Source organism: Crocodylus siamensis, chromosome 2 (assembly GCF_052110815.1).
Source record: "Crocodylus siamensis isolate JL-2025a chromosome 2, ASM5211081v1, whole genome shotgun sequence".
NCBI lineage: Eukaryota > Metazoa > Chordata > Crocodylia > Crocodylidae > Crocodylus > Crocodylus siamensis.
Window position 1 is genome coordinate 173,514,908 of NC_143396.1, and position 14,600 is coordinate 173,529,507.

General features: G+C 47.3%; 1 protein-coding gene across 3 annotated transcripts in view; it reads left to right on the forward strand.

Annotated features, from left to right (window-relative positions):
* Positions 1–14,600, forward strand: part of LOC149871347 (SITS-binding protein-like) — a 97,380-nt gene that overhangs the window by 49,608 nt on the left and 33,172 nt on the right. For 2 of the 3 annotated variants that reach the window (XM_090032345.1, XM_090032344.1), the window contains exon 8: positions 519–704. The exons of the other annotated variant lie outside the window; for it this stretch is intronic. In XM_090032345.1, the coding sequence (XP_089888471.1) occupies positions 519–704 (186 nt within the window). The remainder of the gene's footprint in view (positions 1–518; positions 705–14,600) is intronic. 3 annotated transcript variants of the gene reach the window in all.

Below are 14,600 nucleotides of genomic sequence, written 5' to 3' on the forward strand. Positions count from 1 at the left end.
ATTCGCAGGGATCATGAGAACATATCCCCTGCGAATGGCGAGGGTCACCTGTACTGTTAACAGGAATTAACTAGAGAATTAAAAAAACCCCCAATAACCTTTAAAAAAAATTAGCCAGGAAATCCATATGTATCCAGTTCCTCTGGGGCTATATTTCAAAGAGCTCCTTCCCTCTGTGCTGAAGACATCCAAGGCATGCCTAGCTCATTGATAAGATGCCAGAATCTTCGGGGCTGCAAGTGATTTGTATGAACTGGAACAGGTTGTGCCAACCATCCCCAGGATGCACTGTGGTACTACTCTACTTATCACATGGTGTGGTTGAGTATCAGCAGTACCTCTTCCAGGTGTTGGGCTTGATCCTTGACTGCTATAAATAGTATAGCCCAAGGGTTAGGGACATTTTGCAATGGGGACTATTTTAATGGAGCTTAGCTCATAGCATGGGGTACTTCCAATCAAGCCTGCACTGCTGTCACTAGAGACAGAGCTGGAGCCATAATCACCATTCCCCACAGGTGCAGAAATGCTACTGAAGCCCCACCACCTCAGAAACACTACCAAAGCCCTCCAGCTTTGCAGGCTGGATAAAATCACTCTGCAGGCTGGATCCAGCCCAAGGTCCACAGATTGCCAACCCCTGCATATCTTCACTGAAGTCAGTAAAATCTTATACCAGTGGATGGCCATGCATCTCTTATCAGGTATGGATCTGGGGTCAGCAAGGAAGCAAATAGAACAGCACCAACTACCATCTTTCCTCAGGCAGTAGCATATGCTTGCTTTGTGCTGCATTTCTTGATCTTCCTTGGGCTTTCCCTGCAATCCCACTGGTACTACCAGTAGCATAACTAGGGGTAGGTGACCAAGGTGTGAGCCCTGGGTGCTGAATAAGGGGGAGCACTCAAATGGAAGCAAAGCATGTTGCTGCTGCAGAGGGAGGTGTTGGTGCCAGCAGCCAGAGGGTTAACCCTTTTACCTGCCCCCACAATCCCTTTTTGTTCTCCACTGAAGTAAAGGTTTCATATCATCACTTGAATTGGTGGTAGCTGCTATGTTGACCCCATAGCTGCTGGCCACATTGCAAGACACCTCCCCGCTAGCAGCAGCTCTTTCCTGCTGACCTAAGGTATACACCTCTGAGTACTAGGATCTCTTTGGCCAGGAACGCAAAGAACAAGATTTGCTTGGCCCTGTCCAGAGCCATCTTGCAGAGCCATGCCTACAATGGAAGAGCCAGCAATGCTGAGTGATCTTTCGTGCTATCCAAAGAGAGCCCTGTTCAGCCCACTGGGGTAAATGGAAGTGGCTGATGCTTCAAGATCTCTGAGGGCAGTCCAAACTACCCTTCTTAAAGAAACTAGGTGGGACTGTTGGCTCAGGCCCTCGAAGGGGGAGCCAGGGTTATTCTGGAGGTGCAACCTTAAAAACGTCCTGATGGGAAGCACTTGAGAAAACGTGACTGATCTGACCTTATAAAGACAGTCTGTTGTTTCTCTCATCAACAAAGGGGACAGAGAGCCTGAAGGATAGAAGGCCGTAAATGGAGTTAGAGCCAATTTTAACCATATTATCCTGTATTGTTTTTTTTCCTTCATCTAATCTTGAGTTGGGAGTTTGATGTGAAGGTGTAGCCCATTGCTATTGCACATTTCTGAGCTTTCCCCTCACTTTTTCTGTGGGCATGAGGCATCCAAGGACTAATAGGAGCCATGACCACAAGAAAAGCAGTCGCTAGCAGGGGAATGGAGGATGCCAGTAGAGTCCCTTGTGTGTGAGGGCATTCGTGCTCTTTGACATTTCCGGCTTCTAATGCTGCACTTGGCTAAACCTCCTCCTGACAGTGCCAGCTCTGAGCAGCATTCAGCTCTAATTTAATATTGTTTTATGGCTCACTTTTTCTCATTTAAAACTGCTTTAGAAGAGCCAAACCCAAGAGTCTATGGCTGGCTTTTCCAAACACACCCTTAAAAGGAGCTCATTCTGACACTGATGAGAGGGCCCTGAGAAACTCTCTTTCAGATGCTATATGCGCCTGCTTGATGATTACATGCTCTCACGGTGTGATGTTTTTTCCATACAAAACTCCTGCCTCTCTCAGAGTATAGGGCAGACAGGGTTAGCTGAAGGAGCAGCAGCTAGTTAATATTTTGTTTTGTCCTCATTGTTCCATATGTGGCCCTTGGCATTCACTGCATGCAACTCAAGCCTGACTTGGAAGACAGAATGATTGATTTCCTTATGGGTTTTTTTTCCCTATAGCTTCCTTGCAAACAGTAACTTAGTTTCATAACACTCCTATGAGGTGAGGGGCTAAATTCGGCCATGTTTTACAGAAGTAATAGATAGAGGGTGCATCTATGTGTGCATTAGTGAGGCTTGTCTAATGTGAATTAAATTTAGTACCTCTGACATGAGGGACTAAATTAATGCACATTAGGCTGCGCTAATGCGCAGTAGCACATGTGCACATATTTTAGTGACAAGGCACAGTCGACAATCTTACTGCACATTAGCATAATGTCACAGTTTTTACATGATGCTTTAACGCGCAGTAAATAGTCTACTGTGCATTAAAATGCACATGTAGACATGCCCAGAGAGATTAAGGTCAGAAGGGTTCATTAATTTTTTATGCCCATTTGAAAAACATTAGGGCGAGATGTTTAAGGTAGCTTGATGCCTAAAGATGCTGATGGTCCATCAGTACGTTTCAGGATCCTCCTATGCACCTATTTATATCTTTAGGCACTGGAATACCTTTAAAAATCTGGCTCAGATTTTTTTCTAAGAACAGCACAAAGCATGCTTCTGACACCAAATCTACCCCTGTTCCTTACTGCCCCAGCCCAATTTCCACTCACTGCACGGGGAATTAAAATACATTCTTACAACTAATTTGTTTGCATGTGCAGACCACCATGTTTTCCTTTCCTTTTGTTACCCTAAATGACTGTACTATTTTTATGGAAACACACTGAAGATATTCAGCTTGTGGCAGGCTCCCAGTACAAAAAACTTCAGCCTAAACAGTTTGAGGCTGGCAGAGTTAAGAGTTGAGAGAAACTGAAAAAAGGTCATAACATGGGAAGTGTTGGGCAGCCTTCATTTTGGACGCTGTTTTCAACAACGTTTTTCTAATTAAACTATGGCTTTGCTGTTTATCAGTTCCTTTCTCCTGCTTTAAAAATAGCTCCTAGTGAGAGATGGCCTTAGCCAGTGTGAGAATCTTTAAGTCATTTGCCAATTGGAGGCACTCCCCTGTTTAGGCAATTAGGGCCAGCCTGTCAGGCTGCAGCCTTGAATGGAGGGCCTTGGCCTGCCCAGATCAGCCTCCCACCCTGGTCTGCCACCTCTCCAGCTGACCATTGAGTCTGAGCAAAACTGACCAGAAAGCTCCATCCTGGTCTGGCCACCCACCGACTCCCTGCCATGGGAGGAGTCAGTGAGGGTCAGCTGACCCTTCACTCCCTCCCAGATAAATCCCTGGCCCTGAGAGGGGGAGCAAAAGGCTTAACTTTTACCAAGACCATCTTGTTGCTCCTTATAACTTGTGCCTGCCTGCTCTCTTCTTTATCTCCTGGCTACCTGACTTCGCTTGTCCTCTAACTCTGTGCTCCATCTGATCCTTGGGCCTGCTAACTTGGCTTATTCCTTGACCCTGTTCTCTGCTTAGTCTCTTGGTTACTTAACCCAGCTGGCCCTCTGACTCAGTCTGACCCTCCATCTTCCCAACTTAATTTCTTCCTGGACCGAGTGCTTGGACTGACCTCCTGGCTTCCTGACCTGGCCCCAGATTCTGTTTAGTTCTCCTGACCCTGGTTGGCCTCTTGAAGCCTGAGTGACTCCCAGACCTAGCCACTAGGCCTGTACGAAGTGGCAAGTATTCGCTTCGGATATGGCCAATTTGGGGGACAGTGATTCGATTTGTAGATTTGAATCACTGTCTCAATTTGATTCAACTGATTGGGGTTGGGACAAGGTGCCCAGCTGGCGTGGGAGGGTGCATCATTCGGGAAGTGGGGGCTGCAGGATGCGGGTGCGACAGCACTGGGAGTGGGGGCTCTGTCCTGTCGCTTGCCCAGCTGGGGCGGGGGGGGCGGGATGCAGGTGCAGCTTGCTCTAGGCAGAAGGGGGCAAGCGGCGGTAGGACAGAGCCCCTACTCCTAGTGCTGCTGCACCCCCCTATGCCTGCTGTGCAAGTGGCGGCAGGGCAGAGCCCCCGCTCCCAGTGCTGATGTTTGCGCAACAGCGCTGGGAGCAGTGGTTATGCCCTATTGCCACTTGCCCCCTTCTGCCCGGAGAGAGCTGTGTCTGCATCAGCGCCAGCATCAGCAAGCCACACCTGCATCAGTACATCCCGCACTCCCCTGCACCAGCTGGCAAGTGGTGGCAGTGCAGAGTCCCCATTCCCAATGCTGATGCAGGTGTGGCTCACTCTGGGCAAGCTGCCCAGCTGGGGAAGGGGGCTCGTTACTCAGGGAGGGGGGCAGGAGGGCATGGGATGCAGGCGTGGCAGTGCTGGGAGCAGGTCTGCCCTACTAACACTTGCCCAGCCAGGGCGGAGGGGTGGGGGGGCAGGATGCTGGCGTGGCTCATTCCAGGTGGAAGGGGGCACGCAGCAGCAGGGCAGAGCCCCCACTACCAGTGCTGCCATGCCTACATCAATGCTGGGAGCCAGGGCTCTGCCCTGCCACTGCTTGCCCAGCCAGCACAGGAGGGCACAGGATACAGGTGCAGCCACGCTGGGAGCAGGGGCTCTGCCCTGCTGCTGCTTGCCCCCTTCTGCCCAGAACGAGCTGTGTCCACATCCCACCTGCCCCCACCCTGGGTGGACAAGTGGCAGCAGGGGAGAGCCCCCGCTCTGAGCACTCCTGTGCCCGCCTCCCATGAGCCCCCCTGCGCCCCCCCGCTCCCCTCCCTAAGTAAAGCGCTTCCCACCCTGGCTGTGCAGCTTTCCCTAGCCCCAATCCCTCCCTCCCCCACAACCCTCACCTCCCCCCTCCCCCAACCCCAACAAACTTACCAGCTGGAGGCAGCTGAATCACCGAATCATCTGAATCTTTTCCAAAACTTTTCTGAATTGATTCGGATGCTTCAAATTGATTTGGAGCTTTTAATTGGTCTTCCAATTTGATTTGGATTCAGAGATTTGGTCCCTGAATCAGACCGTATCTCCTCCAAATCGAATAGGCTGCTGAAGCTTCACACAGCCCTGCTACCCACCCACAGCCCAGTGTGACATAATCCTTGCAGCATGGCTTTCTACTCAGTAACCTCTAGAGTAAACTATATCCCCACATGGAACAAGCAAATTAGGCTACTATACTGGCAAACAGTAGCCTAAATCCTAGATTTACCAATGGTAGATGTTATCACCAGGTATACCAGAGCACCAGGTGTTAACAAAAAGAGCCAAACCAGACATTCAGAAAGTGAGTGCCTAAAATTAGGCTCTTAAACACACATTTAGCAGCCTGAATAAGTTAACCAGTTTTAAAAGGGTGGAATACCTAGCAAGCCCTGCAGCGATCAACAGGAGATGGTGGGCAGTTGGCTGCACTGAAAGCTGAATATTTATGAGCTTGCTTCTGTTTTGGAACATTGTTGCCAGTAATACAGCATAAAGCTTTTCCATCTTCCTGGAGCTTTTATGGGAAATCTAGCTATTGCCATGGTAAAATAGTAGGTGGAGAACATTTAAAAAAAAAACAAAAAAACACCCTCCAAAGGAACTTAGCTGTGCTGTCCTTTGGCATGTATGGGATCATATATGGTATTGTTAAGTCATGCTGACATGTAACTCCTTCGTATGTGTTCCAGAGGAATTAGACCAGAAAGCTCTTTCACAGTAGGAATTGCTTCTGCTTGTGTGTTTGTGCTGCACCTTGCACAGGGGCCCCAATCCTGATGGAAAGTCAGGCCCAGACACAGGCAGCTGTCTAGAGCCCAAACAGAAAGGAGGCCCAAAAATGAAAGAAAAAAAATTACAACTGCAAAACAAAGTTTTAATATTGTGCATATACATATACCTAATCCTGCATTTTTATTTCCACAAATTTAGTTTATATGTCTAAATGGTAATTTTTTTCTGTTGTTTGATTATTATTATCACTATCTCTGGTGAAGGGGGACCTGATACTAAAAGTCTGCCCAGGACCACCAGGAGTCTAGGTATGGCACTGTGGAGGGTCACTGGGTACCTCCACTATAGCAGCAATACAGCCAAAGAATGAAGGTGGGGAACTGGCAGCATGGTCTGTATCAAGCTTTTCCTGCCAGACAGAGGCAATGGCAGTAGATCTGTGGGCTCCCATTCATACAGTGGACTGTCTGTCAAAAACATGTAAACCTGTACCAGAACAATAATACTTTGTTTCTGAAAGCCTCTGACTCCTAGTCAGGGGACCAGCTTTCTAATGCCTATAGTAGGGGGGGGTTTAATCAAACCTAGATCATTATCTTTCTTTACCCCCAAGGCAACTGTCTAGTGTTTCAGAGGGAAATCAGAGTCTGTTTCCATTTATACCATATGTTTCTTATAAATTAGTCAGTGATACCCTGCCCCTCCGCCACTTTCTGCACAGACAGAGCAGACCCAGATTATTACTGCTAAGCTATTTAAGGAGTGATATGTAAAGGAAGGCAGAACAAGGTCAAATCTTCTAGCCCTCTGGTCTCAGTCTCTTCTCTTTGAGTACAAGCTGTCACCATAGGGCTGTCATTTGTGTGGTACTACAGTGCCATGTCTGGGAACAAGCCTTCTCTCTGTGTTTGTCAATATCTTTCCTACTGTTTTTGGTTTGAAAGTGTTCAGTGGCAGGTGGGCAGAGAGCCTCAGAATATCATTTCTGAAGTATATTGTCATAAATCTGGCCACAAATGATGATCCCCCAGCTATCCATCCAATCTGCTCCAGAAGCATTGCCCCCTACTGCTGGAGATAAAGTAAAGTTCCTTGAATGCTGATAGAGCTATGTGAGTCTCCCTTGCTCTTCTCTAATAATAATTTTATCTGGAGCCAAACTGGTAACATAGAAATGAAAATATTCATATCCCAAAGACATCTGGTTTCCCAGTTTGTATTTGGATACCTCATTGTACACATGTTGCATGTTGCTCACTCTTAGTAGAATACACGCATGGGGCACATCTACACATGCAGGCACATGTGCTCGCAGCAGCTCAAATAGAAGCGGTGCAAATTTGAATCGGGCTTTTTGCCTCAGCGCACATGCTCAGACATGCACTTTGTTGTGGAGCAAATTGTGCCACTTGGGGCAAAATAACCCTGCCTGGCTCCTCCTGGATCTGCAGCCAGGGGGAGCTAGAGCCCGGGGCCAGCACCTGTTCTGTCACCAGCAGTAAAAAAGCTGCCTGTCTGGCCTCATTCACACAAAAAGCTGCCCTGGCAAGCAGCTCAGAGCTACTCGCTCTCAGGAGCTTCTGGGGCCCAGCCAATTGGTACCTAGTGACACTACCCCTTGTGCCAGTGGAACTGCTGCAGCAGCATCCCAAATCCATTTTTAAAAATACTCCAAAATCCGTGTTCTTCCACAATTAAAACAAAAGACCACTCTACACGCGCACACACATACATATATATATCTAGAGAGACAGACAGACAGAGACGGCGATCAGTTGGGCAATGCTTTATTGGTATATTTACAATGTTAAAGCAATATGGAAGCCTACCAGTGTCTCTATTGTCATGATAAAATATAATCTAAATACCTATATTTGTTAATGCGTGCTTTTTGTTTTCTTCGCACATGATGGGTGTGTGATGGGGGGATGTGGTGTTTGCAGGAAGAGGGTGAGAAGGGGTGTGGAGAAAGGCAGGTGGATGTGTGTGGAGGGATGTGGGTTGGTGTGGGGCAATTGCTGGGGGGGCTGCTCAGGAGGGGTGGGTCCCCTGCCCCCCACAGGGTGCAGCCCTCCCTCCCCACAGCAAATACATGGGGGTCAGCTCCCCCCTGGAGGGCCACAATCCATATCTTCTACACGGCCCCAGCCCCTCAGCCCAGAGTCCCAGGCACCCTGGAGGGCCACAGTCTCCCTGCCCAGAGTCCCAGCTTCACTCTGGAGGGCCTAGCCCCACCACCCAGGGCCCATAACTTACCTTTCACAGCAGCAATGGGAGTGGGGCACTCTGAGCCTACTATTGCTGGCTATCAGCTCTCAGGGACCATGTGCCGGGCCCAGCTGGATCCTGCTGGCCCTGGGGCCCCTCTGCTGCCCAACCAGGCTAGTCCCATGGTGGCAGGACCCAGTGTAGCACAGCGTGCCGGGACTGCATGCAGGGCACATTTGGGTCCTGCCGGCCCCGGGGTTGCTCATGCCGTTGCTAGGGCCCAGCCAGGCAACACGAACAGCCCCAGGGCTGGCAGAACCCAGCTGGGCCCAGCACATGGTACCTGTGCACTGCACCGGGTCCTGCCACCATGGGACCAGCCTGGCTGGGCACCAGAGGGTCCCTAGGGCCGGCAGAACCCAGCTGGACCTGGCACGTGTTCCCCGCATGCTGCACCGGGTCCCACCTCTGCCCTGCTGTGCCTGCGGGGAGGTGGCACATGGTGGGAGCTGGACCAGCCCTGTGAGGCTCACTAGTCTTGCTTTGCACCGGAGCAGGTCACATGGCTCCAGGAGTCGCGGCTCCTGTGTGTGCCTCCCGGAGCTGTGAGACCTGCTGTGGTGCAAAACTGGATTAGCAAGCCACACCAGTCTGGGCCAGGTCCTCACTCCCTGCAGCCCTGGGGACATCCCCCCCACCAGTCCCCAAACCCCGCCACATCCCACTGCCACCCCTCACACCCACTCACACCCATTACCCCCCTCACCCCCATTCCCCTGCTTATCTTGGACAGTGCCAGGGGCCTGAGGCAGCAAGAGCACCAAGGAGACACTCTAGCCGAAACCAGAGCATCTCTTCTGGAGGACTGACTCCCTGCTGGCTCTGGGCACAGTCTGGGAGTATGCCTTGCTTCGCTCTTCTGTGGAGCTTTTTTTTTTTGACCCCCTGCATTCAGGGGTTCTAATTTTCTCCCTGTGCTACATGTTTGCAGCGTGGGGAACATTTTTTTCATTCCCTTATGTGCCTCTTGCCCCGTCTCAAAGGGGTTTGAGGTGGGGCAAGAGGCACATGCACGCTTGTCTGGGCGCGCCCATTGAGGCACATACCCTACAGATAAATTAATCCTTGCTTAAGTCATCATCAAAGATCCTAATTCAGGGGTGAAGTTCACTTCCTGAGAGCACTAGAATACATTACATTGAGAAAGGCACATCCAAATAGCTTCTGGGTTTCTGCAGCTATTGAACTCTTATCTTAGTGCCTTTTCCACTAAGGATTACCAATTTTTTGGTAAATATACCTATTTTAGAATATTTTTTCCATTCTTCTGTCTGATTTATTCAGTTACTCTTTAGCTTTGTTTTGTGATGTCAAAATTATTTACATGGTTGTTAATGGTAATGTCACAGTCACTGGATAGTGATTGAATGCAGCACAGAAGGCAACCAATAATTAATAAATACAGAAAAGGCCTGGAGAAATGTAGATGGGGCTATTTGGAGGTTATTTTTAAAACCCTTAAATACTTATCTTTAGAGGACTGTGCTTTGACTATATTTCTCTCTGATGATGACTTCTAGCCAAATGTGGCATTAGTAAGAAACCATTCAAATCTGAAGAGAGACAGAAAAATGAAAGCCTTTCATCAGATGATGATTTGGAACATTTGTCTGTTATTCTCATTACCATAGCCTCTGCACTAGGATACTCCAGCTAAAGTCACTGATACATCACTTAATCAGTTTGAATCCTTTATAACATAGACTGAACCAATTTACATTATTTTGTCTGGGCTGGCAGATGGCCAGAAGCATTAACCCTTCCTGATATCATCTCAATGTTTTTTGTAGGTTTTCTTCCCTTCCTCTTCCCCCTTCCTACCCCCATGTCCACCCTTCCATGTCTGTGTTGTTTGATCAGAACCAATAAGAGCAACTGTCTTCACTTCTTTTAGAACAGCAGGGTCAGATCCATAGTTGGTGCTAAGTCAAGCATTTCTCCACTGATTTCAACAAAGACTTGCTAATCTACATTCCAGCTGAGGACCTGGCTTGTAGTTGAACAGTGCCTGGTTCTATATTAATTTATTTTTCTCAAGTGCTGTTCATCAGAAACTTCTTAAGTTAAATATTTTCCAGGATATTTTTTCTTTACAAGTAGAGCTGGCTGTATAATGGGGATTTTTCCTGCAATAAGGTTTTTTTTTGTGTTTTGAGGGGGAGGGGAAGGGGGTTTGAAGGATAAAGAAATCCCCTTTTAAAATGTTTCCACTTTGAAATGGGGGGGAAATCACAGGGGAATGGAGTTTACCCCCATCTTCCTATACTTCATTACTACTTTTCAGGAAATGGAAGGAAATATGTTTCACTTCGAAAAAAGTAAAATGTTCAAGAGTCTACTGTATTCCTTGGGTTGGGTTTGGATATATATATAGGGATCTCTGTAATATTATTTAAAAAAGAGAAATGCTACAAGGTATTGTTCTATTCTACGGGAATGCCTGATTGCCAAAAAGGCGGCGTACACCCAGTGGAAGTGGGTTGCTGTCTCCAAAGAGGAGTATACCTCCTCTGCTCAGGCCTGTAGGGGGGCTGTCAGGAAAACTAAGGCGGACATAGAGCTAGGACTTGCATCTAAAATCAAAGATAATAAAAAGTCCTTTTCCAAATATATAGAGAGTATGAAGAAAGCACTGGGAAATGTGGGGCCCCTGCAAGATATGCTGGGCAATCTGGTGGTTGCACCAGAGGAGAAAGCAGACCTCTTTAACCAATTCTTCACCTCCGTTTTCTTGTATAGGGACTGGGACTTCCCCACCATGATGCAAGACAGACTCGAGGGGAATGCTTCCAGACCTCAGGTTGGGGAGGACTGGGTTAGAGAGCTTCTGGAGGGGCTGGACGTGTTCAAATCAGCGGGTCCAGATGCACTCCACCCTAGGGTGTTGAGGGAGCTAGCAGGGGTTATTGCAGGGCCCTTGGCACGGCTTTATGTGCACTTGTGGTACTCGGGCCAGGTGCCAGATGATTGGAAGATAGCCAGCATGGTCCCCATCTTTAAAAAAGGGAGGAGGGAGGACCCGGGCAACTATAGGCCCGTCAGTCTTACTTCAATCCTAGAGAAACTCTTTGAGAAGATCATCATGGAGCACATCTGCAGTAGGCCAGCCTCAGAGATGATGCTGAAGGGCAACCAGCATGGTTTCATTAGGGGCAGGTCATATCAGGCCATCCTGATTGCCTTTTATGATCAGGTCACAAAAGCACTGGCTGCAGGTGTCACCATGGATGTAGTCTTTTTCGACTCGAACAAGGCCTTTGACAAGGCCTTGAGCAAGGACATTGAGCAAGGTCTCCCACCCCATCCTCATTAAAAAACTAGGCGACTGTGACATTGATGCCTACACAGTCAGATGGATTGCAGATTGGCTGAAGAGTTGTGCTCAGAGGGTGGTGGTGGACGGGTCATATTCGACCTGAGGAGAAGTGGGCAGCAGAATCCCCAGGGCTCGGTCCTTGGGCCTGTGCTGTTCAATTTCTTTATCAGCGATTTGGACGACAGGGTGAAAAGCACCCTGTTTAACTTCACTGATGATACCAAAATTTGGGGTGAGGCGAGCACACTAGTAGGGAGGGAAAGACTGCAGCAAGACCTGGATAGGTTGCAGGGGTAGGCTAACAAAAACAGGATGAATTTCAATACTGACAAGTGCAGGGTGCTGCACTTGGGCAGTAGGAACCAGCAGCACACTTATAAGATGGGAAACTCCTTCCTTGTCAGCATGGAGGCAGAAAGGGATGTTGGAGTCATTATTGACTCCAAGATGAACATGGGCCGACAATGCGAGGTCACTGTTGGCAGGGCTAACCAGGCCTTGTCGTGCATCCACAGGTGCATCTCAAGTAGGGCCAAGGAGGTGATCCTCCCCCTCTATGTGACACTGGCCAGGCCACAGCTGGAGTACTGTGTCCAGTTCTGTGCGCCCCACTTCAGGAGGGATGTGGACAACATGGAGAGGGTCCAGAGGAGGGCCACCCGCATGATCCGGGGACTACAGGGCAGACCCTACAATGAGACACTGTGGGACCTGAACCTGTTGAGCCTTCACAAGAGAAGGCTGAGGGGGACCTGGTGACTGTCTATAAACTCACTAGGGGAGACCAGAAGGGTTTGGGAGAGATCTTGTTTCCCCTAGCGCCCCCTGGCATAACAAGGAATAATGGCCACAAGTTGTTGGAGAGTAGGTTTAAATTAGACTTCTGTAAGAACTACTTCACAGTCAGGGAGGCTAGGATCTGGAACCAACTTCCAAGGGAAGCGGTGCTGGCTCCTACCCTGGGGGTCTTTAAGAGGAGGCTTGATGCCTACCTGGCTGGAGTCATTTGAGCCCAGTTTTTCTCCTGCCCAGGTAGGGGGTCGGACTTGAAGATCTACAAGGTCCCTTCCGACCTGACTTCTATGATTCTATGATTGTGAGAGACTTCCTATGAGCAGAGAGAGGTAGTTAACAGTGCTAGTCTGAAGTCGGGCAGAAGGAAGGAGAGATTTGCACTTAAAGACTGATTAAATCAGAGATGCATAATATTTCATTAGCAACAGCTTACTTCATCAGGTACTAAAGTAAGCTGCTGCTTATGAAAACATGCACCTCTGATTTAACTTCCCAGACGCATAGCCTGGATGGATAACACATTACACTGTGTAAAAAATAAGTGGACATTTGATTTATAGTCATACACTAGTGTAGCTTACTAGAATCTGGTGTAGAGTTATCCCTGGAAAAATCAAGGGGAAACTACACTGTGTAAGTTACTCTGGTGCAGGCATCATGTGTCTATTTATGTCCTGGGGTGACTTTTCATGTATTGCAAATAAGCTATTGCCTGCTCCTTTGCCACTAATGGCGAGGCAGTGTAGTGTAGTGCCTTCAGTAGTTACCTATGTACAAATGGCCATTTGTTCACTGTGGATACTGGTGTAGGTTACAGTGGTGTATATAACTGGTATAAGACACATTGATTTTGACATGCTGTGTAGCCAGACCCATAGAGTGGAGATAAATGCTACCAATAACGATATCAGGGATACAAGTTGTAGCCATATTGGTCTGCAGGTGAAAGGAATCGGAACTCGTGGCAGAGGTGATATCTTCTATTAGACCAACTAGATATTTGCACACACACAAAAAAATTATTTGCAAGTTACAGGTGCACACACCCTTTTTCAGGCATAGGAGAATGCAAAGATTGTAAAATTTCTCCTACGTGGAATTGAAAATTCATGTTTCACAGGAGAGCTAAGGTGTTGCGAAATCTCCTGGTTTAAATAGTTCATTTTGTCCAAATTTGGCTTGGATGAAAGAGCAGTCTTTTTACCTCAAAGTTGTCTAGTGGCAAGCAAGATGGTATAGCACAGATAAGCCCAGATACAATGACTGAACAGATTTCTTAACTAAAAATCACCAAATGAGTAAGAGATTATACTATCTTAAACTTTGTTTTGGACAGTAGTGAGGACATTATAAATTACCTGCTTCTAGACAATGACCAAGAACTCAGCAATCATGAGTTGTCATGATTTAAAAGGATGTACACATGGAAAGAAATAAAGTAGACCTTTGACTAAGGTTCTTGAGTTCAAAAGGTTGACATTTGATACACGTAACTTAATAATAAAGTCAGCTGGACTGAAGAGTTTTGGCTTTTGAATACAGAGGAGACTTGGAATTTCTTGACATCTAGAGTGCAATAGCCATCTGGATCTTGTATCTGAAACATACAGGAAAATCTTTTAGGAAAATGGTACCAAAAGTGTAATGTATTTAGGCAGGGGGACCAGGTACTCCCCATCCTAAAACTCTGAAAAAATTGGAACCAAAATCGCAAGTTTGGGAGCAATGGTTTTTATTTAAATCCATCAAGTCAGAATCCATTAAATCAGTCATGCTCCAGGTACCGTATGACTGGAAAATACCAAATTTTGTACTTATATATTTTAGAGCTGGGGAAGAAAGTGGCTCAGGCAACTGCAATCTGACCTCTAGGCTTTAGAACAAATGTTAAAGGAAAGAATAATTAAATACATACAAAACTGGTTCCCAAAGCTATTTCTGCAGTCTCACTTGCAGACCTACACCATATTGTTCCAGCTACATATATTAATCCCACATAATTTCAGGTTCAGTTTTAGAAAAAGCAGCTTTTTTGCTAAACATAAGCTAATAATTACAGATAAAGTCTGTGCGCTATTATCTTCCTTACAAAATCCACAAAGAGAATCAAATAACCGAGGAAATGACCCATTAAAAGTACTAGCAAAAAAAAAAAATCCATCCTCTTTTTTGCCCCAGGTTCACCATATTGTCTTCAGGCTGCAATTCTATGTCAGTACATATCAAGACACAGTCTTAGGTAAATGGAAACCATTCATAGGTTTAAACAGAGAAAAGGCCAAATTTGAATTGCAGTGCTGGATTTAAACCTCAATGACATATGGTCCCCAAACCTTAGATCCTGGCTTTAGGAGC